The following is a 26155-nucleotide window of genomic DNA, read 5'->3' as shown; positions in this document are numbered from 1 at the left end:
GTAGAGGAGTTGGGCTCTCAGTGCGGAGAAGCCGAAGAGAGAAGGTCAGAAAAGACTTTCTCCTGAGGGTTACTCACTTTTTCCTGTGTGTGGAAATCTTTCCCCTCAACATTTCCCAATTGAAAAGAATATTGAGGAGGAAACCTGAGAAAGATGTTTTTAAGTCTCTGTCCGACTTTACTTCAGCTCCTGTTGCCCTGAGTCAGAACTGTGGCCAAGGGGCCAAACCCAGGGTGAGTCAACCTGACTTTCTCTCAGGGGGTTCAGGCTGCCAAGACCTGAGTTCCCCCCAAACTCAAGGAGGGAGGGGAAAGGGTTTTAGATAGAGACAAGGACTCCCTTTTCCCACCTTTCTTTCCCTGCTAGTTATTCCTTTGTATTACCCGATTGAGTTGACATTAAAATAGTTATATTTCCCCAAGCTGAGTGTGAGTCACCAGATCAAGGGGAGACCCTTTGGACTTGAGTAGTGGAGAGGGAGACAAGAGGGACAAGAGAAAATCTGGGAGAGCAGCCTTAGCTAAGGAGGGAAAGCAGAAGGGGGAAAATCTTCAAATCCCCTCTCCTCTCTCTGAGCCAACCTAAAACATTAGCTGTCTCCCCTGAACCCCACTTTGAGAAGGGGGGTCTCCACTCTTCTCCTCTCTCTGTTCTGAAAGAATGTACCCCTCATTACAACTAAACAACCCCTCAAATACAAACCAAATTGTGAATGAGGCTCTTTAAATGCCAGGCAATGGAATTTATATTTGACCCCCAAGGCAATAGGAAACATGGAGAGTTTTTTGAGTAAGGAAGTGACTCAATGAAATCTACACTTTAGAAAAAGCATTTTGGCAATTGTGTGGTGGATGGATTTGAGTGGAGAGGGAAGGTAGGAAAGCCAAAATTAGAAGGCAAAGGTAATAGAGAGAAGGGAATGGACCTGCAAGACAATGAGGTAGAAACAATAAGACTTCACAACTTAATGAATGCATGCAGTGAAGAATGAGTTGAACCTTGGCCTTATAAAATGAAGTGACTAGATGGAACAATGACCTGAAGTTTCAAAGGCTAGTTTGAGTGTAGGGGATAGATAATGGGTTCTGTTTAGTGAATATTTGACTGGAAATGCCTACAGAGATTAGAAAAGTAATTGGAATACATTTGAAATACAACTGGAAATGCCTATTTAGCAGACAATGAAATGGACCTAAACTTTCAAGAGAGAAATTAGATGTGGATATGGGCGGGGATGGGGGTGAGGTGACCCCTACCCTAGAGTTTGTGGGGGACCTGTGTTCAAATTTGACCTCAGAGACTTCCTATCTGTGTGTGACCCTGGGCAAGTCACCTAGCCCCTGTTTGCCCAGTCCTTGCCTGTCTGTTATAGAGTTGATACTAGGATAGAAGGTAAGGGTTTTAAAAAAAAAAAAGAAAGAAATTAGATGTGGGAGTCAACTGCACAGCGATGATAAATCAATGAGAAAAGAGAGGAAGTGAATAGGGCCCAAGACAGAATTTTGGAAAACAACCACAATTAGAAGATATGAATGGCATGGAAGATAATCCAACAAAGGATAGAGGATAAGAGCTATAAAAAGAGACCTTGGAAATTATCTCATCCAATGCCCTTATTTTACAAATAGGAAAAGGGAGGCCAGAGAGCTCAAGTGGCATGCCAGGGGTCACAGAGACAGTAATTTGCAAAGCCAAGATTTGAACCTTGTTCCTCTGACTCCAAAGACAATGTTCTTTTCACTATACCATGTGGAATTGTGACAGAGCTAACAATGTAATGTGAATTTGGCTGTTTTGCCATTGCTATTCTATGACTGATTTATTCTTTTGTAATGGAAATCTTAAAGTCATGCCATTTTAATGGAAATGACCCAAGTGTAGGTGTAAACAGAGATGTGAAATGAATAAATGGCCAAACTCTCATGTACAGGTGTATTTCTCTGTGAGTTCATGTTGCCCCCTATGGTTTTCCGGTAGTTATCCATTGTTTCTCTTTGCCACACTGAAACAGATGCTTTTTAAATGATACAGGTCCAACATGGAGCCATCTTAGAGAACTGCAAAGAAAATATTGGATCTGGTATTTGGCGTAGAACTTAATTTGCCCTTGATTTGTGCCTTTCCAGAGAGAAAAATAATAGTTGATTGATTATACCCAAGAAGGTCCAGCTGCAGGGTGGATGAAATGATCCCCTGGTCTTTAGGGTGATAACTATGTAAAAGTGAGATGCTTTTAATATTATTGGGTGACAGGTGAAATCAGTTGGGTCATTTGGGGTTCTTTCTCAGCTCATAGTACCCCAACTGGTATCCATGTTTTGGAACATAACAGTTTAGAAGCCCCGATATCAAAACCATTGGGGAGGAAGCCTTAACTTTCTCCTCTGCGGTTGGGTTATACCAAAGATATTTTTTGTGTGGTATTTGGAATAGCCTGTGCTTTCTTCATTTCCCCCCCACCCCCAGTATCCCAGGGGTCATCTCTGAGTTCTACCTCGGCCCAATTTCAATAGGAAATTCAGCTGAGGTAGAACCCATTGCCTTAACTTCTATTGATGTCACCAATGCTGATACCCCACCACTGGTAACTCTACATATCACTATCATATGATCACAAATTTAGAACTGAAAGGAATGTTAATGATCTTCTAGTTAACCCCTCATTTTACAGATAAGGAGAATGAAGTCTGAAATGGTAAAGACTTCCCTATAACCATTTAAGGACAGAACTTGGTCAGCTAAGTGATGCAGGGAGTAGAGAGTTGCACTTGGAGACAAAAAGACTTGAGTTCAGATCTAGCCTTTGATCCTCTCTTATGTCTCCATTAGCATAACTAAGAACTGGATTTAAAATCTGGAAGACCTGAGTTGAAATGTGACCTCCCTTCTCATCCCCATATTTCAGTCACATCACCCAAAACTTGTGTTATTTTTTCATCATTAAGCAGGCCAGAAATTTTCTTCATTATAAATTGAAGTATCTTGGGTATATCTTCAAACTCAGCTGGGCATCAGCACCATTATTTCAATATGTACAAAATTTTAATTGTTTGCTACAGTCTTAGCCACAAACTGAAAAGCTCCTGGGTCCTGTTTCCTACTATGCAGCCTCCTACCAGTAGATTGAGATAGTATCTGAGGAGGAATCAGTCATAGCATGGAAATGTAGTGTTCTTAAAAATATATTAATGTCCTCCCTTCTTTCAGGGAAGGATGGGTACACTTCACAGTATTTACTGTCCCATAGGCACTGTTGGCTGAGTTTGATTAACTCTTTTTTTCTTTGTTGTGAAGGAGGTCTCAGAGAGTGAGTGTTGGGGTAAATCAGGAAATGCTTGTGATGTGAAAAAAACACATCTATAAAAGCTTCTATAAAATTTATCACTTAAAAAAATTCAAAGAGGGCAGTGACTCAAGCTCCTTCCATTCCTGAAAGAAATGGCCAGTAATGGGCCACTAGGTAAAAGAAAATGAAACTTGCCTGCATCCTTCCATGGAGCCAGAAGAGTTAAACCTTATCTTTTGTTTCCCAGAGGCAGCACCTACAGATTATCTGATCTCCTTAAGAAACAGGCATCAAATTGAACATTTTTGTGATTGCATCTCAAACCTATCAGTTGGTGAAAAGGGAACTTGGATCTCAAGGTCTAAGTAAAATATTGAAAGTGAGATTACTAAGAATGGTATTTGTTTAAGGGTCAGGAACATGAAAGTCGAATAGACCCAAGAAATGGAGTGAAAATTGAAAGTAATTGATAAAGACTATGCAGAATTTAAGACTTCAGGAAAGGGAGAAAAAAAAAGCTCTAAGTACCAAGATGAAGGAAACCATAGATGACAAAGTCAGAGAGTTTTTCAAGGCACCTAAAGGGAATATTAATTAAGACCCAACAAATCCATCTAGGCTAAAATAAGATAAAAGTCCAAAATCAGCTCTCTTGTTTGTTTATTTATTTATTGTTTTGCTTTGGAGTGTGAAGCTATTTGGAGGGGCATAATTTGGGTACTTCTGAAATCTCCTGTGACAGGATTTGAAATACTTCCTTTAAAAGTCGCTTCAGGAAAATCCTCCAAATAAAACAAAAACAAGTTGTTGGGGTTTGGTTTTTTTTATTTTTCACATCAAAGAAAATTAGATAATCATTAAGTCATTTCTGAGTCACCATCCATTTTTGTAGAGGGAGAGAGGGGAAATCAATGTGGATATTTAAGTGATAGTGAACCAAGGGCCAACCTTATAGAGAGAGAGAGAGAGAGAGACCTGGGTTCATATCCTGCTTTTAATCCATTATGGACACTGACTGTGAACAAGTCACTTCAATCTCTTAGTGCCTAAAACAACTCTTTAACATTTTAAGTTCCAAGGAATTTCTAGTCTTGAGTTCTCTTCTCTGATGAATTCAAGAGTCTAGATTCTCTCAAAAAGCAAATGTGTATGTAGGCATACATGTGTATGTGGATGAGTGTGTGTGTGTGTGTGTGTGTGTGTGTGTGTATACACCAGAGGTGCTAGTCTTGTTCAGGGAAGACTAGCACCTCTGGTGTGAGGGCTCATTGAACCCTTTTCAGGACTCCTTTCCTCCTTTGGTGTCCACTTGCCACCCAGATCTCACCTGTGGCTCCAAGAAACTATAGCATGCACAGCAAACTGGTAAACAGTCTTGGCAAGCAGGCTAAATAAGTTTTAGGTAACTGAAAGGCCTCAAACCCATTGGTGAATTAGGGAGATTTCTGACTCAAGCATTTGAAGACTTTTCTCAGTAGAAGGGGTAGGTGAGAAAAATTTGTTTAAATGGCTGTGGAAGTGGGTTATAGAGCACTTAGAGCTTGACCAGACATCAAAGATTCCAAGGTCATCCAATGCATCTGGGACTATCTATCAGTTGTCCTGACTTTTGTCTTGCCACTGGACTTCAATGACTCTAAAAAAGAGAGTAAGGCTCATGACTGTGCAACTCTGCCTTACTTGAATCCAATTTATACACAAGTCAAAAGACATCACCAGTGTTATCATTTTGATCCTATTTGAATATGAAAGACAATAACCAACCATATGGCCAGACCATCAAGTGATAAGATAAAAATCACTAGAGATTATACATCTGAATAAATTGTTCTTGAATGTAATCTCTTGAGTGACAGTAAAAATTATTTCAGGGTGGTCATTTGTTCAGAACATTGTTAGAATTCTTCAGAGTCAGTTTACAGGTTACACAAGAAAATCAGTCTCATTAATTTCTAAATATACCTGTTACAGGGGCAAAAGCGATAGTATACAACTTTATCATTAATCTATTCTTCTAAAGATCTGGTTCTGAATAACTTTCTGTTTGTGAAAGTCAAATTCAACCACAAAAGGTAAAGAAAAAAAAAACTATAGGGGCAGCTAAGTAGCTAGTGGACAGAGGGACAGGCTTGGAGTCCAGAGGACTTGAATTTAAATCTGCCCTCAGACTTTGGGCAAGTCACTCAACCCCAATTGCCTAGTCTTTGTCCTTCTATATTAGGGTTGTTACTGGAAGAGAAAATAAAGGTTTAGAAAAAGAAGAAATCGTAAGGCAGTAGGAAGAACACTGGACTTGGGGTCATATAATCCTTTGGCTGTCTCTTGATCCATTATGGATCCGTTCTTATAAAAATCTTTGTCATCTATAAAATGCTCATTTCAGTTAGAGGTTAGTGAAAATAAAGATGTATTTTTCCCATCCAAGTTCATAGATGCTCTGATATCTTTTCAGGGATCCCTGAAGGGTCTATAGACCCCAGGTTAAGCATCCTTAGACTGGATGGTGTTTAAGCTCTCTTCTACCTCTAGAGTATATGGTTTGCTACCACTGACAATGTTTGGAGGGTAGATGTAAAGGTGGAGATCCCAAAATGTTTGCTGCAAAGGTTTGTCTTTGGAATGAATGATGCATGACTTGTCAATGTGTCAGATGGTGAAGAAAACACTTTACCTCTGAGTGCTCCAAGCAACTACAGTCTTAAAGTTTCAGTAAATTTCCAGGCTGGAGTTCCCTTCACTGATGAGCTCAAAGGTCTAGATTCCCTCAAAAAATAATTGAGTATGTAAGTGTACATGTGTATATGTGCATTTATAGGTTTTATATATAGTAATGTATAAGTATAGTAATGTATAAGGCAGCAGCTTCGACAGGCTGGCTAAACCTTGTGAGGGTAGCCATCAGGTCGTGGACCTCTGGTGAACTAGGGCTTTGCTCACCCAGCATGTGAAGACTGCTTTGGCCGAACAGATGGAAGAAACCAATAAGAAGTTTCAACCGCTGAGAGGGCAACACAGCAAAGCACTGTGGAGTGCTTAGGGTGTGTTGGAGCACAAAAGACAACACGGCCATCCAATGCAGCTGAGGAAGTCTCCAGGTGTAACGACTTTTCGTGCCACTGGACCCAGGCTTCCAACACCGAGAGAGTAGGACTGTCTCTGTGCATTGACTTTTCCACTTAAATCTCCTTCACGCACAAGTGTCTTTGTGCACACTCATCTACATCATAGTGAAAGCACACAAAGACAATCGTCATCCTCCTCGGTTACCGAGAGACTACTACTGTATATAGTAATGTGATAAATATGAATATAAATTTGGATTTATATATTCTGATCCAATTAAATTGAGTGATTAATTAATTCCTTTACTTTATAGTTGAGAGAAGGCATGGTGTAGTAGAGTGCTTGATATGGAATTAGGAAGAAATAGGTTCACATTCTACCTCTGACACTTATCAGCTCGGTGACTCTGCAAGCGATGAACTTAAACCTTCTGAGGTTTATAGTAGACTCCTTTTTTTTTAAGTTCTACCTAGACAGTCTTCAATGTTGTCCACATTTACAAAACTCCCAAATGCTTGACTTATCAACTTCAGTATTTCATTAGTCATACCACCATATAAATAAATGTTTTAAAACAGTGCTTACCATAGCTTCCTAGTCAGTTTTTGAGGGGGAGAAGAGTGCATTTCTTCCAGCAGTCTTATAAGTTAAACACCCTTTGAGTCATCTATTGTTAGTCCATTGGCTAAAAACACTCTGCCCTTTTTCAGAATCCTAGGTAACCGAGTGGCAGAGCTGGAGAAAAAATTGAGAACTTTGGAAGTATCGGGTTTGTGGAGTCTCCCAGGTGAGTAAAAACTTCATGAAAATTATTGACTGCAGTGATTTTCTTAGGTGACCATCATGTCATTTGCATAAGAAGCCTTAACCTTTTTAATATTCTTTTATTTGAAGAATATCATTACTGAGACATACAAAAGCATTTGGATGTGTAAATCACAGGTCTAGGACAGGAAAATGCCATGCGGTAAACACAAAAAGTATTTAGTGTTGCCAGAGGAAATACAGAATATTTAATGGCTACTTGCAATGTTAGAAACTTAAAACTGTATCACTCCAAGAGCCTAGCTCTATTTCTATTGACAGTAAATACTGTAGTTTATGTTGCTTGCATGTGCTCCCTTCAATCCTTTGTCCTAAAAAGGACCAGTTGACACCCTCAAACCCCTATGACCCTCAACAGAAACTCCAATGTGTTTCTCTTCCATTCTTCAAAGAGATTCAAAGCTTGGATTTCCTGTGGAGGTTTTGCACAGTCAGATACCCTAAGGAAACTCCTTCTGCTGTTCACTTTAATTAGCTATATTTATCCCGTTCATCTGAGAAAAGTACCCCCTTCATGAGACCACCGCCAACTAGTTCCCTTCACATTTAGCCTCTTAAGAAACTTATATTTATCATTCCGCCTCTTCTTTTCCCTGCTATCAAAGTCATGCATATTTTTAGTTACTTAACCTTTCTATACCAACCAGTCTCTCGTACCCTTTAATCATATCCGTTGTTTCCCTCTAATGCATGATAACTCCATCCATGTCCTCCTGAGAGTCACACAGGATGGGCAGGCATGGATAGGCTATCTACCTCTTTGGTGAGAGTGCCCACATTGATGAGACCATAGATCCATCAAAGTAACTGAAAAAAATGATCAATTTCCTTAACCAGTAAGTAACAGATAATAATAATAACTTTTCTTACTCTGACTCCAAATAGTTTCATCAGATTGCCTGGGGATAGCAGTGATACATAATTGGAAATTTCCAATAAAAACTTCTCAGGCTTTGTGTCAAAATATATAGCATAGCTCATTCAAAGTGAGGGCTCCCTTGAGAGGTAAATAGTCCACTTCTAAAAACCTTTTGCGGAAGTGAAAGCAGTATCTTTGTGTTGCCTCTCCACACCCCCCCCCCACTCCATTGTTTTAATCCAGCCATGCAAGCTTCCCATTTGTATGGAGAAAAAAAATTAAATGCTCCTCACTCTTTATGTGTTAGCATTGTGAGATATATTTTTTTAAAATAGCATTTAGTGAAATTCCCAATGTTTTTCAATGTATAGAAGATCGAAGTTGAAGAAATGAATGATGAGTTTTGTTTCCCTTTTCCAGTATTTTTCTGTTTGAGAAAGACAACAAATTAATATTTATAAAATAACAATTGTCTCTTTCCTTCTTTCTGCTGCCTGAAGGCCTGAGCTACAATGTTTCAGTGGGATTCAGGAGTAGGTTCTACTTGAAATGTCTTTTTTATGACTAATTTTTAGCAATAAAGAATATCATTGCATGTAAATAAATAGAAATATATTGTTTGGACAGTCTTGTGTTCATCAGATTAAGATATTTAGCCGAATTAGAGAGTTTCAAGGGAACTGGCCTCTCTGCCTCTCTTTCTAGAGCAAATATTCAGTAGTAAAACTGGACATGAGGCACTTGGCCAAATGAATTTACCCTATGGCCATGTTTGTCCTTAATACCAGCCTTAATGAAAGCATTGGGAAAGGGAAAGGGAATAAGAGAGGAATTTCTCTTGAAATTTTCAAAATTATGTGCTGACACTAGCACTGCCTTCCCTTATACAGTGGTGAAAAGATAAATGTCAAGGTATAATAGTTCTCCAACCACTAGGAAAAGAGGAAGAAATATTCTTTCCTTCCTCATGTAGGTCAGTCTGTTCTGTTGAATGGTATTTCTGCTTGGCTCCATTTTAACCAACTAAATTGCAATGCAAGGAAGAACTTTTTCAGTTTTACAAATGAGAGTCAAATTAGAAGATTCCAGCCACCGATCTCCCCTACGCCCCATTTCAAGGGTTTCCAGAGAACTGTAGGTTATTTCTGAAGCTGAGATCAGTGCCTGCTACAAACCAATCATACAGTAGTATCTACCAAACATCTATCGTGTGGCTATCATGTGATATCAGCCAAAGAAAGTTAATTTGATCTGACAACATCAATAGAAGCATAGTGGCCTGGACAAAACCCTGCTCTGGATAGACCATTTTTGTTCATTTCTGGACGCCGTATTTAAGAAAAGATATTGACACATATGAAATATTGAGAGAATAATGGAAAATATAATTAAGTTCTAAATTGTATAGTAGTTAGGAATTCAGGGAAGGGAGAAATTAGTGTAAAATGGAATAGTTCATCATGAAAATTAAAATTTGAATTGGGCCTTTAAGAGATGAGTGAAATTTGACTGGGCAAAGCTCAAAAACTGAAACAATCTTATCCTCATTTTGAGGCAATGTGGAATAATGAAAAGAGCCCTAGACTAGGAGTTGGAAGACATGGATCCTAATTCATGTTAGAATTCACATTTGGTCACTGACTAGCTGAGTAATCTTGAAGCAAATCCCTTCGCATCACCAAGCCTCAGTTTTCCTATCTATAAAGTCAAGGAATTGAATGAATTAATTTCTAAGGTACCTTCTAGTAAATTTAAGTTCATTATCCTAGCATCCTGTTTCCAGGCACTGTTGACCACTACTTAGGAACATTTTACTTCATCTCTTTGATTTCAAATCAGGGGGCAGGATGAATGGATTGATATGTGATGTCTCAATTCTCTCCCCAATTTAAAGCTATGAATTTCTTCAGAGACTATGAATAAAAATGATTAAATATCCCTTCCTCTACCCTCCATCCTTCCCCATGGTAGGGTTAAATCTTTGGGAAGAAAAAGTTCCCTGTCCCTTTTCTCTCAGCTCTTCTTTTCTTCCCAGAATAAAATGGAGATGATTATTTTTATCTTGGATACAAATGGGTCTTAGACGTTTGACATAGACCCCATAGAAGAACATCTCAGTGTTTGGAATCATTTTATATCTCTTTAGAGAAGAAGTAAAATGGTGTGGTAGATTCAGAATGGTATAGTAGATAGAGAGTCTTTGGAGTCAAGGAGATCTGGATTCAAATACTATCTCTGACATATATTGACTATGTAACTCTTGGCAAGACATCTAACCTCTCTATGCCCTTTAGGAGAAAACATACTAAGTGCTTTGGTAAAGGGAGTTTCCTCATCTGGAGGTCTCCATGCCAGTAAAATTCCAGGTCCAAGCCTTATCCTTGTCTTTGGAGAATTCATCTTTTCTTCCCAGGCTCCTCAAAGATAGTTTGGTAGTTTACTGAAGAAACAATAGAGAAGGACTGAAAGACTGTGCTTCTTGATTGGATGTGACCCGTGAGAGACTGAGAATTCCTTTGGCTTCTTCTCTTGGTCCCTTTGTGTATTTGTGTTACACGTGGGTAGCACTTTAGGATTTGCCATATCAGATTTACTTAGTAAGTTCTTCGGATTAAATTCTATTGGAGACCAAAGAAAAACTATTCTAGTGTTAGCAGCGCCTTGTTTGAGATGCTTATTTTTTAATGCTAGATTTGTTACCTAATTTCTTCATTGGAAGCATCAACCTGGGGATAAAGAGAATATTTGGATTTGGTTGGGTTAAGGAGAGTTGGTGATTTTTTATTTTGTTTTTTGCAAATCCTAAATAACCCAAACCTAAAAACACAGAGAAACTCATGCCACAACATAGCAGCCATGGGGCCACATTATCAAGACTCAGCTGTATGAGCATGAGGCCAACATCTACCAAGAAATGGAGATGCAAAGCAGAAAGGATCATTCGCTAGGGACTGGTTGGACAGATTTATTTTAAATGAAAAAAAATTGAGTGTTTGACTAATCATTAATATAGCAAATTCAAATTCTGACTTTTAAAATCTTTCTCTATAAAGAGGGTATTAAAATACTCATTAATATGTGTTGGGGTGTAACAAGAAAACATCAGTGTGGAAAGTGAGCTGAAGCTGAAAAAAATGTGATTCTTGCCCATCCATTTCAAACAATAACTTCTCTGTTCAGCTTTTGTTGACCATCCCTTGATTCTTCCATGCCCCCAGGTATTGATATTTCCCTTCTCTGAATGCCTACAGCATGTATAGTTTTCTGGCTGACCATTTTACCAGTATTTTGATTATTTGTGTAGGAACTATATCTCCTCCACTCCTGGATTAGAAGGTAAATTCTCTCCCTGGGGAAAAAAAGAACAATTTCATTCGCTGTTGCATCTCTCTTAGGACTTAGTAATGGTGCCATGCCCAAAGTGAATGTTCCTTAAATATTTGTTAAGAATTTTGAAAGAGGGATGATAGCAATAGGATTTTGAAGGGACCTGACCTGATGATTATCTTTCTAAATCAAATGTTAAAAACCTATAAAGAGCTTGAGGATCCACAATTTAAGAAAAATAGAATCTCAGAGATATTTTATTATGTCCAACACATCTGTCTAAGAATCCCTTCTAGGACCTCCCTGTCAAGTGACTATTGAGTCTCCTATTGAACAACTCTAGTGGATAATAGAATAAAGGGATATTCCACTATTGATGCTTTCCATGCCAGTTTGGATGAACCTTAATTGTTAGGAAGTTTCCTTTTCACAGTGGCAAAATATGGCTCTCCATCAAGCTCCTAGTATTGCCCTCAAGGGCCAAGCAAAAAAAAAATGGTGTTACCAAATGATTGAAAACAGGCACCTTATAGCCTTTAAACATTCTCTTCCCCAAACTAAAGCATTCCAAGGTCTTTCAATTGTTCTCTTATGGTCCATTCTCCAATTCTGTCCTTATCTGGTTCCCTCTTCTAATGTGTTATCATTTGTCAATATGACATCCAAAACTGAAAAGAATATTTCAGAGGTATATATAATGGGGAAGAATAAAACAGGCTTTTTGAATCCCTTGTCTTGGGCACAATACTTACATAATCATCTGCAAGCAAACATCCCTTTTCCTATTATGTAGTAAGGTTAGTTTTATTATAATTAAACAACTAATTTTAACCCAAAGGTGGGAATTTCTACTCTTAAATACTATTATTATTAATTACTACTACTATGAATGTTGAGTAGCTATTTATGTGGCACTTAAAAATTGGCAAAGTGCTATATATATATATATATATATATATATATATATATATAACTTTTTTTAAACCTTACAGCAATGCTACTTTACAGAATATGGAGCCAAAACTCAGAAAAACTAACTCATGGTCATGGAGCTACAAAATCTTAGGAGTAAGATTAAACCCTGCATCTTTCTTGATACCAAGTCCTGATGTAATATCTCATTTGATTCTGAGCATCAATCCAGCCCAAGACATTAATTAGACTTTTAATTGCCCTGTTGTTCAACCTGTAAATTGTTCCTCCTGATTTAGTATCTTCTGCAGATTTGGTGAGCTTGCCACCTATGTCTTCAGGTCATTGAAAGGTTATTTTACGTAGTGGTAGTAGTCTCTTGGTAACCGAGGATGACAATTGTCTTTGTGCGTTTTCATCTATGGGGTATAGATGAGTATGCACAAAAACACTTGTGTGTGAAGGAGATTTAAGTGGAAAAGTCAATGCACAGAGACAGTCCCACTCTCTTGGCGTTGGAAGCCTGGGTCCAGTGGCACGAAAAATTGTTACACCTGGAGACTTCCTCAGCTGCATTGGATGGCCGTGTTGTCCTTTGTGCTCCAAAATGCCCTAAGCACTCCACAGTGCTTTGCTGCGTCGCCATCTCATCCGTTGAACCTTCTTATTGGTTTCTTCCGTCTGTTCAGCCGAAGCAGTCTTCACATGCTGGGTGAGCAAAGCCCTGGTTCACCAGGGGTCGATGACCCGATGGCTACCCTCACAAGGTTTAGCCGGCCTGTTGAAGCCGTTGCCCAGGGTGTGGCCGCTGCTGCATGCTAGCAGCTACTGGGAGCCACAAGTGAGAGCTGGGTGTCAGGTGAGGGTCAGAGGCTGGAGAGCTGCCCTAGGAGGGCACGACAAGCCCTACATACCAGAGATACTACCCCTCCCATTTTACGTAGTACTAGAACTATTATATGGCACAGGGCAAAAGACCAATCCTCAGGATACCTTATTAGAAATGATCTAATATGATATTGATTATTCTTCAGAAGTATTCTTTAGCTAATCATGGATATTCCTTACTGTACTTAGCCCATATCTCTCCATGTCATCCTCAAGGATGGCATTGGATTCTTTATCAAATGTCTTACTGAAACAGAGACAGGTTTATCCATAGCTTTCTCCTAATTAACCAGACTGGTAACTCTGGTGAAAAAGGAAATGAGGTTTATAAGGTGTATTGATTAAGGGTTGAAAGAGACCCTAGAGATTCTTGAGAGCAACTCCTTTATTCTACAGGGGAAGATACTAAGACTGAAAAGAATAAGTAGCTCCACCAAAGTCACCAGAGCTAGTAAATAACAAACAGATCTAGGATTCAAATCCAAGTCCAATGTTCTTTGCATTACTCTATGCCATGAATAAGTTTTTAAAGAAATAATGTTGCATTCTGTCTTAGAATCCATACTGATTATTGGTTCCAAGGCAGAAGAGCAGTAAGGGCTGAGCAGTGGGAGTTAAATGACTAGCCCAGGGTCACACAGCTAGGAAGTGTCTGACTCTATCTACTGAGCTACCTAGCTGTCCCCACTGATCTGTTCTTAATAAGTCTCTTCTGGTTTTAGCAATTACTACTTACTGGCTTTCTACTGCTTACAATCCATTCTTTTAATAATACATTCTGGAATTTTCCCAGGAATTAGAGCCAAGCTTACTGGCCTCTAGTCTGAAGATTCTAACCTTTTCACTTTTTGAAAAACAGGTTAACATTTTCCCTTCTCCAGGCACTGTGGCACTTCACTCATTCTCCACAGTTTTTAAAGGTCACTGACAAAGGCTCAGCAGTCACATCTGCCATTTCTTTCAGTAACCTGGGATGTTATTCATTGGACCTGGTAACTTGAACTCATTGAAGACAGCTAGGTGCTCTCTTACCATAGTCTCTCTACTTATCTTGGATTTCAGTTCCCTGTATCCACTTTTCTAACATTTTAATCTGAATATCCTTGTTGGGAAATACAGAAATGAAATAAAAGTTAAATAATTCTGCTTTTTTTTTCTTCCATTCACTAGTACCAGCCCATGCACACCAAGCAGTGGATCAATCCCTTCTTTGTTCTTGTTCTTGCTTCCAACATAGTTTTTAAAAGCTCTTTTTGGTTGTTTATTACATTTAATGCTGATCTCATTTTCTTCAGAGCTTCATTGATTTCAAGACTACTCTTGTATTTTTTTATTCATCCTCTTATTACCTGCCTTTGTTTTTATCTTCTATATCTGTCTTCTAAAAATCTAAGCTGTTCACCGAGTTCCCTGTGGATGCACACTCTTTAGAGTATGCCTGTCTTTCCTTCTTTATTGCAATCATTTATGTTCATATATTCAGAATTTAATTCTTGAGAGTTAGAGAATTTGGGTTGCCTGTTTTAGAAAGGCTTTAAGAGCTATCATAACTAGGTTGTCTATTTTTCCTTGGCTGGAATCAAAGGCAACAATCTGAGACTTTTGAATGGCACTAGATGATCTTGGACAAAAAACTTCTACTTTTTGAGATTTGCTTTCCCCACCTATAAGAAAGGAGGTAGAACTATTATAGATGTTCTCCAAGCTTCATTTCAACTGTCTGCCATGATTCTACATGACATTCTAAATGATAGACAATTTAAATTGGTCTATCTATAAATTAGCATTCATCTACTCATCCATATTTGTGATGTAACACTTGGGTATATTTACAATGAGGGGAAACCTAATACTATAAACACTTGCATTCACATGCAGACATTATAATAAATATTATATATATATGAATCAAATTTATTCATGCACATTGTCATTCTACTTACTCCTCTATATTTGTTAGAATTTGAGACATGAGTTTTTTTGACTCCTGTTCCACTAAGAATGGAATCAAACCTGGGAACAAATGACCATCTGAATCTGTTTGGTTATCACAGACTTGTACTGGAGGGATTTACATGGCAGGATTTAAGTGCTTCTTACATCATGCAGAAGATAAAGGAATCTTGGCAGTTTTAATTATGACCAAACTCTTGGTATAATGATTTGCTAGAGCTAGAACTTTTATAAAAATATATAGCTTTTGCTCTCTTAAATTAGTAGATTGATATTTATACTCAAAATTCAGGATTAAATGGATTTTGGCTGAATTGATAAGTCTAACAAAAGAATTTAACATAATTCTAGCTCCTCTTGGCTAGGGACCCTTTTGGATTAATTAGTGAAGTCATTCATTTATTCATTCACTCTTTTATTTATGCATCAATTTAACAAATATTGAAGTGTTTCCTGTGTGCATTTATTAAGAACCTATGTTAGGTTCTGGGAGCCATTTTTATTTTTATCTGTTTCATTGGACACCATCAAAAGAATTCATTCCCCCAGAGGCTAACCTTCTGCTAATGAGCTTCTCCAAACTTAGTTAGACTGGTCCTTGGATAGCAGATACATTTTGCTGCTGAGGCCATATGCAAATTTTTTTCTAGTTTAGCAGAACTTGCAAGAACTTTTTCTCAGTTGGCCGAACCTGGGTCACCTCAGTACCAAAATGAGACATCAGAGTAAGGCTATTATGGAAGGAGGAGCTAGAAAGAATGTAAGACAAAGTCTTTCCCTCCGTTGAACTTAAAACTGAATAGAAAAAAATAAGAAATTCTGCACAAATAAAAACATACGAAAATTACATCTGCAAGAACAGTATGCTATGAAATCAGAGAAAGGAAAAATCAATCTGTTAACAAGCATTTATTAAGTGATTACCATGTGCCAGGCACTATGCATAATAGCACCAGAAATCACTTTTAGCAGAGAATGTGTTATAGAACAGATATCATTGGAGTTAGGTGTCGAAGTGGGATTTCAACAAAGGCATGGGCAAAGGGGCTAACTAGAGGAAGCACAGGATCATGGTCAGAACCATAAATAGTTAACACATGTTTAGTCAATGGTGAGTGCTAGAGCTCGGTGGAGGGCAATGTACATGAGCAGGGATGGCATGAAATGAGTCAGTGAAGGTGGAATGGAGTTAGATCCTCAAGGATCTCAAATAACAGGCTAAAGATCTTAAAGCTTGAATTTTATGTGATAGGATTTTGGGAGTTGTTGAAGATTTGTGATCTCTCACAGTGATGTATAAGGGGCTTGTAGTTCAAGGAAAGCTTTTAGGCAAGAAAATATTAGGGTGACTTGAGAATTCAGAGTGATTGGTCAAGTTGGGAGAAAACCAAAAGGAGTTTTTTTTTCTGATTAATAGAGCAGGGAGAACTTTAGAGATTATCTAGTTAACTAGTTAATAAACAAATATTAAGTACCTACTATGAACCACCTACTATGCAAAACCCTGGGAATACAAAAAGGAACAAAAACCAATTCCTGCCCTTGGGGAGCTCACAGTATGATGGGGGACAACAATGTGTAAACAAATCATTCAGATCAAGCTATATATAGGATTGTTAGGAAATAATTAAGAGGGAAAGTACTGGCATTAATAAGAGTGAGGATACACTTTCTACAGGAGGTGGGATTTTAGTTGTGACTTAAAGGAAGCCAGGGAAGCCAGTTGTTGGAGAAAATAAGGGAGAGCTTTCCAAGAATAGCCAGAGATGGAGTGTCTTGTTTGTAGAACAGGCAAGAGGCCAGTGTCACTGTATCAAAGAGTATTTTTGGGAGAGTAAGGTGCCAACCCACTTATTTTATAGATGAATTATCTGAAGATCAATATTGGACAGATAGTAAATAACAGAGTGGAATTATTGAGTATTCCCTATACACAGAAAGTCATAGTCAAGATTCTGTGGCTAAGGGCCGGGGAGAAGGTGTGGCAAGCATGGGTTTTGCCAAAGTCCAACCCTGCTGTGGGTTAGGGTATCGGGACTGACTTAAATGTGACTAAGTTTTGCCAACATTGTTTGAGGACTAAAGATTCAATCTTTTGACAGGCTTGAGAACAGTGAGTTTCCATTCTAGTGGAAAGAGACAAAAGAATATACTTGGAGGAGTTTATAGTCCAATCTTATTTAACAACACCTGTCTTCTTTTTAAGTGGTTGGGGTACTTGCAGGCACATCATTTCTAAGCAGGGACAATTACATTGGCAATTCGGTCAATTGTAAACTCTAACTTACAATAGCAACTCATTTATATAGTCCTTAAAAGTTCAAAAACCACTTTCCTCATGTCAACCCTCTGAGGAAAGTAGTAGTATTAGCCCTATTTTACAGGTAAGAAAATGGAACCTCAGAAACATGAAATGACCTCAAGCTGGTTAGAATCAGAAAATGAAAACAGAATCCCCTTGCAGAAACCTCATCATAGCATCAATAGCTCTCAATAGCCACAATTGATATTGGTGTTTTGCATTTTATAAAGAGTTTTTCTCAAAATGAATCCCATGAGTTAGATCATGTAGTTGTATTACCCTGTTTTACATTTGAGCAAACACGTAGTGGTAAAGAGGTATCATCAGGGATTTCTCTGAAGGCAAGAACAAGCCTTCAGGCTGACCAAGAAGTCCTACAACAATTCCCTCCCATTCCTATAGAGATTTAAAGCGGACAAAGCACCTTCTTCATCAGAATCTTATGAAGTATATACAGCAAGTATCTCCAATTTACAAATGAGAAAACCAAGACTCAGAGAAATAAAGTGAGTTTCTCTAGGTTTACCTAGTTAGCATCACTTGACCAAAAAAAGTTATAGATATATAAATGGTGTCTTATTTCTATTGATCAGTTCTTTCTCTGGAGATGGACATATAGAAGCCATTCTTCAGACATATAAATATATAAATATATATATATATATTTCTGGCTGTTTTATTCTTTCCATTATATTGTATTCTCTCTCCCTCAGCACTAGACTTCCTTCAGTCACCTGCTTTAGGAATCCATGTGTGCATGTATGTTACATATATGTGTGTGTGCATTCTATGTTTTTGTTTCTAGACTGGAGTCTTGCTGCACCTTCTCCTTGAACATACTGTGATTCCCTAAGTAGCCACTCTAGATAAAGCTTTTAGAATTCTTTGGCATCTTTCATTCTTCCCTCCCTGCCCCCCCATTATGGGTTGTTTTGGGTTTTTTTCTGTAGGGATCCATTAAAAGTGCAAGGAAAAGGACAGGTTGGTGGCTAAGTGGATTGAGTAGAGAGCCAGGGCTAGAAATAGTAGGTCCTGGCTTCAAATCTGGTCTCAGACACTTCCTAGGGGGACCTTGGGCAAGTCACTTAATGCTGTTGACTAGCCTTTACTGCTCTTCTGCCTTGGAACCAAGGGTAAAGGTAAAAAAAAAGGGAAAGGGAAACCCGATTGTGTTTATCACAAACAAAATCCTTCAAGCTTTACCCTAGTGTGTAAAGTTGTCTGATTTTATATAGATCACAACAGCCAGACAGCTTACAAATGCAGTGCTAAACTATCTTTTAATGGTATAGATCTGCAGACACTTTTGTCAGTCTATTTTATTGTTATTATAATTAAAATCATCACGGATATTTAGCATTACATATTAACTTATATTCAATTAGATTATTCACTTATAGCTGGAGGGACCATCTAGGGCAATATGATAAAAAGAGAGCAAGTTGATTTAGGAGTCAGGAAAACACAGGTTCAAATCCCACTCTTAAATGCATGCATTTGGACAAGTTAGGGAAATACTTGAAAGTTCGATTGGATTAAGATGGCCTCTGAGAGCCTTTCTGGCTTCTGCTTAGTAAGTATGAGGGCAAGAATTTCAACTCTCTGCATCTCGGAATCTTAATCTGTATAATACAGAAAATAATATTAGTAGTCCCTTCAAGTCTAGTGGATGGCATCAGAAAAAATGTCTGACCAGAGAAAAAACAATGGGCCAATCACATAGTGCAAATGAGAAGAAACTGATAGACTGTCCTCATGTTCCTTTGGGATTCATTCACTTAATTAAGAGAATTCAAGGACATTCTCTAACACACTGGGTGGCAAATATATGGGAGCACATGGACAAGACTCACACGAGCAGACTAGTGGACATGGTCAGAGTATAACTTGCATCATTGGAAGGAATATCCAGATTTATGATATTATCATTGATTGAGTCACTTGATCAAATGATGATCATTTATTAAGCATCTGCTATGTGCCAGGACTATGCTAGGCTTTGGGCATACAAATAAAAAAGTAAATAATTTCTTTTCTCAATGAATTTGCATGCTAATGGGGGAGAAAAACAGTTTGCATGTAAATATGTACATAATAAATTCAAAATAGTTAAATACTAGGCAGTTTATGAGGAAGAATATTAGTAGTTGAGGTGACAGGGAAAGACTGTGTAGAAGAAGATGGTACTGAAACTGCTTGTTTAAGGAAGATAGAAAGCATTGTGAGATATAAAATGCATAATTTTGTTTGAATTAGTAAGGTTTTGTACAAATACAAATAATGCAGTCAAGATTAGAAGGAAGGCAGAAAATTTGGGAAAAAATTTTATAGATGGTTTCTCAGATAGAGATCTCATACCTAAGATATATAGAGAACTTTTTCAAATTTATGAGAATATGAGCCATTCCCCAATTGATAAATGATCAAAAGATATAAACAGAAAGTTTTTGGATAAAGAAATCAAAGCATATATAGCCATATGAAAGAAGTTCTAAATCATTACTGATTAAAGAGATACAAATCAAAACAACTCTAAGTTACTATTTCATACCTATCAGATTGGCTAAAATGATAAAAGACAAAAATGACAAATGTTGGGGTGATATAGAAAAATGGGAACACTAATACATTGTTGAGAGAACTGTGAACTGACCCAGCCATTTTGGAAAGTAATATGGAATTATGCCCAAGGAATTATAAAACTGTGTATACCATTTGACTCAGCAATGCCATTATTAGATTTGTTTCCTAAGATGATCAGGGAAAAAGAAAAAGAACTTGTATGTTCTAAAATATTTATAGCATCTCTCTTTGTGGTGGCAAAGAACTGGAAATTAAAGGGATGACCATTAATTGAGGAATGGCTAAATGGGTTGTAGCATATGGTTTTGGTGGAATTTAAACATACCAAAAGAAATGATGAGTAGGTTAATTTTTTTAAAACATGAAAAGATCTACATAAATTATGAAGAGTGAAATGAGGAGAACCAAGGATGGGGAAACATTGGGGCACATTTGAAGGCTATAGAGGAGCCAGTAAATAGAGATGGGTTGAAGCTAAGAGGGAGAATCATTGAGGTTGTAATCTGCTGGAGAAGATGGGAAGGGATAGGATCAAGGGTATATTTTGAGTTGATCCTGGCAAAGAGAAAGGCCTCCTCATTGTCAGAGACTAAACAAAAGGAAACAAGAGTGGGGGGATGATGTCCAAAGGGTTATGGGATTGAGAGAATGAAAGAAGGAGATCAGGTTAAATTTTCTCAAGTAAGAAATAAAATCTTCAATTGAGAGAGGGAAAAAGGCATGGGAGTCTTAATGGAGGAAAAGAAGTTTTAGAATAATTTGTGCAGAATATGATATAGGGAATCGATTGGGTTGGAATAATAGGACTGCCTTATTATAGTGAAGACCCAGGGAAAGTTGGATCATATCGATTTATAGTGTAGCATGTCAGCATGATTGTGACTTTTTCTAGCTCCATTTTGTAGCATACAAATAGGAGCTGAGGAAGTGAATGGAGTAATTTAGGGCTGGGATTTGGATTAGAGATGAGTAGTAATAAGGCAAGGACTAGGATATTCAAGGGCAAAGAACAGTAAAATGTTATAATTGCTGACTATAATATTGAAATTGAGAGGGGAAATGGGAAGGCAGAACAGGAATAATGGCCTGAGAATGTACTGAGGGGACTGGAGGTCTTGATGAAGGAGAATGCTTTAGAAGGGTTGAGATGGATTTTTAAGAAAAGATGTAAGAGAAGAATGTCACTATTTCTTATTTAGAAAGTGGAACAAGTGGATAATGGTAAGCTCCAGACTGTGACCATCCCCACATGTTTCTGAGGTGGAATAAAGGACTAGGTAATGGGCTTTTTAAGAGGCTGAGTACTCCAAGCTTGATTCTCATATTAGTATCTCTTAGTTCAGCTGCAATATTGGAATGAAAAGAGGTTAACTTTCCCCTAACACAGCAAGACTATGCATACAAGGATACGGTATCAGTTGGGTTCTCTAGATGCATGCCACTTGTCTCCATTTTGAAATTCATCTGAGTATGGTAACCGTTTTAATAATTACAATAGATTAATTGGGGGTGGAGAAGGATAGTAATACAGAAGGAAACATATAAACATTTTCTCCTGACTGGAGAAAGACCTCTGCCCAGCTGGGAGCATCTGTAAACATCAATTGGGACTCCTGGTTCATCAAGGACTCTTGTGTGTGAGATTCTGTTACTCTGTTGGACTTAACTTTAAGAAGCTTAGTTATTTAGATTTTAGGATAGGTATTAGAAGGTTTAATATCTGGGATAAGTGTTAGCAGTTACCTTTCCCTTCCTTCTATTCCCAAATCCTTCATCCCTTTCCCTGTTAATAAAATCATTATTTTTATGTTTCCTTCTGTATTACTATCCTTCCTCTCACCCAATTAATATACTGTAATTATTAAAACATAACTGATGTCTTGTTGGGCACCCATCAAGTCTGAGAGGCCCCAGCTATATGTAACAGGGACCTTTTATGCACCCAGATCTCAGTGAGGGCTACTAGATGGAAGGAGTGAAAGAGAAAGAGGTCTAGGGCAAATGGAATTTAGTCACTATGGAACAGGAGGTCCAGAGGGCACAGGAGACAAGTGGGAGAGAGATGAGGTTAGGCAAAAGAGGATAGGGATGACAGAATGGAAGATGGGTGTAGATAATAGTTTGCTTGTATATGGACTACAATTGGTTAATACAGGCTTAGCTAAGTAAATGGAAAGTGAGAAGATCATTAGCCATTACAGTAATAGTGAGTGGCAGATGAATAGTAGACCTCATGGTTTCCAAGAGTTGTTGTCAAGTCTATCAGGTTGTTCTTAGGCTCAAATGAGATGGTATATTGTAAAAACACCTTGCAAATCTTAAAAGCACTGTGTAAATGGCAGTTATTTTTGTTGTCATTATTATCTATTTTATACATGGGAAAACTGAGGTCCAAAGAAATCAAGTGAATTGTTCCAGGTTAATAGGTGACAAAGCCTGGATTTGAGCCCAAGTCCATTGACTCTAAATCCAATAGTATTCTTTCCATTTACCTTTTTGCATGCTTTAATATCTATCTCATTAATTCTCACTGGAACCCTATGATATAAGTAGAGCAAGTATGATCACGTCCATTTTACAAGGAGGTTCACAGAGATTAAATGACTTTTCCAGATTATCCCATCTAGTCAGTGATAGAGCCAATATTCAATCGTAGGACTCTTCTGCCCTAGTTAAAGCCCACTGCTCTTACCATGACTCCACATTGCCTTTTCATAGAATTCCATGAGTTAGACATTTATAACTGGCAGGCTTGGGTTCTTGTTGTACTTCTTTTTTATTGTGGGGTCAGTTAATTGTACCATGTTTCCATCTTTAAGTCCAAATAGTCAGTTGGTCATATGGTTTTACATGCAAAATCAGCTTTGTCGGTGTCCTTCATTTGTTTCTCTCCTTTTCAATAATAGGAGGCAAGGACACCATAACTTTCAATGATTCCACTCTTCCAGTCATGAAGAGGTCAAGATCCCCTCTCCTGAAATTCCTAGATCAGCAAGAACAAAACAAAATATATACTAAAGATGGTAAGTACACACTGATTTCTATCTTTTCTGAACGCATCTTGTAACTCATGGCTGTACCACCCATCTTGATCCATATACTGTCTTATAAAACCTAATGGCTTAACATTGGTAAATCAATGGGAACTAACAAGATTATAGCTGGTTGAAGTTGGGGACAAAGTGAATAGACAGCCCTCTTGTCAGCTGATTCTCTTCTTACATCTTTAAGTAACCTTCTGTCTCTTCTTCTACGGAGTCCTTTTGCCCCTAAATGTTTCCCCAAAGTTCCCTCTGTAGCTTTCTGCTTAGTGTCATTTGCTCCTAAACCTTTGCTTCTCCTTATTTTGAATGCTTCTAAGTCTATATTTCTGTCTCAAATCTCTCTTCTAACTTGTACCCTTTCATTTCTCATCTCTTGAATATCTTTATCTGGGTATCCCACTTGGCCTCTTCTTCTACATCCATTTGTTTTCTATTTATTATGTATATATTTATTTGGGACATACTTCAGATGTATGCATGTTTTCTCTACTAACACTTCAGAGCAGGGATTATTCCAGTTTTTTGTTTTTTATCTTCTTCTGACTTGTCCTCAATGCTAGGCTACAGCATCTTACACTTAGTAGGTCCTTCCTAAGTCCTCAGTGATTGATAGATGGATGTCTTTGTACAGCAACATCCAGCTACCGTGACAAGAGCTGCGTGTTCTCTTTTTGTACTCTTCCCCAATCTAAGACTCTGATTTGGGGCCTCAGAAGCTGAAATATAGAAGCTGAGTGCCTGGCATTATTTTCACAAGGGAAGCTTAAGTAATCATCTGATTCTAAACAAGAGCTTCTAAAGCTCCATCATTAGCCCTCATTGTTCCAGAGCCCATCCATTGTGGCTGGTCATGGTAACAAGCACACTGTTCTGTCAGCTTCAGCCACAGTTGTGTGTGTGTGATTAAATGAAACCAAAAGCAAATCACGTCTATTTTGTGGAACAAAGTCCAACAAAGACCAGTAAACAAAAGAGGATAACCGTCCTTTTCTGGTCACTAGAAAGAATGGGCAATCCAGATCCTAGCATGCTGAGTGCTTCTGCTTTGGGGATTGTTAGAGCATGAGTCTCATTTTTCCTTTTCACTTTCTATGGTCCAGTTTCTTTATAGTACTTGATTGTATCATCATTAGTTGTATTGGTATTATGTGTATTATTATTAATAATTATTAATGATAGTAATTCCCTACATTATTGCTAGTAATGCACAGAATAATTACTATTATTAATGATAATGTGTTTTTCCATTGTTGGCCAGCTTAGAAATTCTCCACCATGAAAGCAGTGACAATTTGTGCTTTTTCAAACAAAAAAGGAAGAAAAGAAAAATCCCCAAACTTAAGAAGCACCAAGCTTCCAAAGTTACTGAATTACAGATTATTTTGCTGCTCTTTCCAATGTCTCAGTCACTGTAAAATTTCTAGTGCCTTTCCTTTTGTCTTACCTTGGGTAAGAACTTGAAAATACAGCTTGGAGGATTTCTACAATGTCAAAGAAAAGGGTCTCAAGTTGTCTTTAGGGAACCCTCCCTGTTCTGTGTGTCATCTCTCCACAGGTCTGTCTCCTTATTCAGAGGATATCCCTTAGAGGGTTCCGGGAATTCTATCCTGGGCTATGTATTCAGGATGTAATTTGGAAGGATGGGCTTTTATCACAATAGGTTAAATATTCACTGAAGCCCTAAGATAGGATTGGGCTGGGTGCTCATTCCCCAAGAATGACTTTGTTTTGACCTCCTCTTAGAACTGCAGTACTTCCCAGAAAGAAAAATTGCTCCACATGGCAATCTCAAGGGCTTACCATTTTAAAGAGATTCATACTACTCAATACAGAGGAAAGCAAGTCTGGAAAGATGGCACCAGGAGAACAGCAGGGACCAAAGGGCCTAAGTGTAATTTAGACCACCCTCACTCAGATGTAAATTAAGAAGAGAAGATTAATCTGACACACAGTAAAAACACACTGTAAACGGTTTAGGGGTTAGGCTTTAACTTGTAAGGTTAATTAATTTTTCCAGGGCACTGGGATATACTATTAAGTGTCCTGGAAGAAGTAATTTCAGAAGAGTAATTTCCAGGAGGAGTTTATTCACCTCACGTTAGTGAAAAGTTTAACCTCAGAAAGTACCATAATTTACTCCCTGCAGATGAGGCTGCCCAAATGGTACCCAAACTCCCTCACTTTTCCCCAAAGTCACTATTTTCTTTAATTCTCTGCAGTACCACTGAGAGATTTTCATTTTCAAGTATGAAAAGCACCAACTGTGTGGAGATCTCCATTCCTCCCAAATGTGACACACATAAAATCTGAATCAGTGTTCTTTTCCTATGTGGTACACACACACACACACACACACACACACACACACACACACACACACACACAGAGCTTTAAAAAATTATATTTTCCCAGATTGCAAACAGAAACAATCTTTAACATTCATTTTCTGATATTTTGAAATCTAAATTCTATCCCTCCCTCCCTCTTCTCCCCCTCCACAAGGAAACAATGTATGTTACACATATACAATATTTCCATATTTGTCATGTTGTGAAAGAAGATACATATTTCACATTCAAGAAAAAACTCGTGAAGGAAATGAAGTGAAAAATGGAATGCTCTGATCTGCATTCAGCAACATTGGTTCCTTCTATGGTAGCATATAGCCTTTTTCATCATGAATCTCTTGGGGTTGTCTTAGATCCTTGCATTGCTGATCATTGTTAAATCATTCACAGTTGATCATTGTCTGATATTAATATTACTGCATGCGATGTTCTCCTGATTCTACTCACTGACTGCCTAGGCAGTATTCCGTACCTGTTATACACCCCTTTTTTATATGCCAGAAGGAGATTTGTTTCATCATTGCACTTCTTGAAACAAGATTAGTCTTGGTATTTAATCATAATTTCAGGTTTTAGTTAGTTTCATGTGTGTATTGTTGTGTATTGTTTCTCCTTACTCTGACTTTTTTTTTGTTCTGTGTTAGTTCATACAACTCTTTCAACGTTTCTCTGATTTCATAATATTCATCAGCCCTGAAATAATGTATACAGATGTAATAAGTCTCCAGGATCAGTGCTCTCTTCACCTCACTTGGTCACTAGACT

At 37.9% G+C, this 26155-nt stretch overlaps 1 protein-coding gene across 4 annotated transcripts in view; it reads left to right on the top strand.

The window, feature by feature from the left end:
- The window catches only part of CCDC149 (coiled-coil domain containing 149), a 145154-nt gene that overhangs the window by 113047 nt on the left and 5952 nt on the right, over nt 1-26155 (top strand). For 2 of the 4 annotated variants that reach the window (XM_056802474.1, XM_056802476.1), the window contains exons 10-12: nt 7060-7136; nt 8534-8566; nt 22905-23021. In XM_056802474.1, the coding sequence (XP_056658452.1) occupies nt 7060-7136; nt 8534-8566; nt 22905-23021 (227 nt within the window). The remainder of the gene's footprint in view (nt 1-7059; nt 7137-8533; nt 8567-22904; nt 23022-26155) is intronic. The other 2 variants (XM_056802477.1, XM_056802475.1) reach the window with 1 other exon arrangement.

This window comes from Monodelphis domestica, chromosome 6, assembly GCF_027887165.1.
Source record: "Monodelphis domestica isolate mMonDom1 chromosome 6, mMonDom1.pri, whole genome shotgun sequence".
NCBI lineage: Eukaryota > Metazoa > Chordata > Mammalia > Didelphimorphia > Didelphidae > Monodelphis > Monodelphis domestica.
This window is presented reverse-complemented; position numbering and strand designations above follow the sequence as displayed.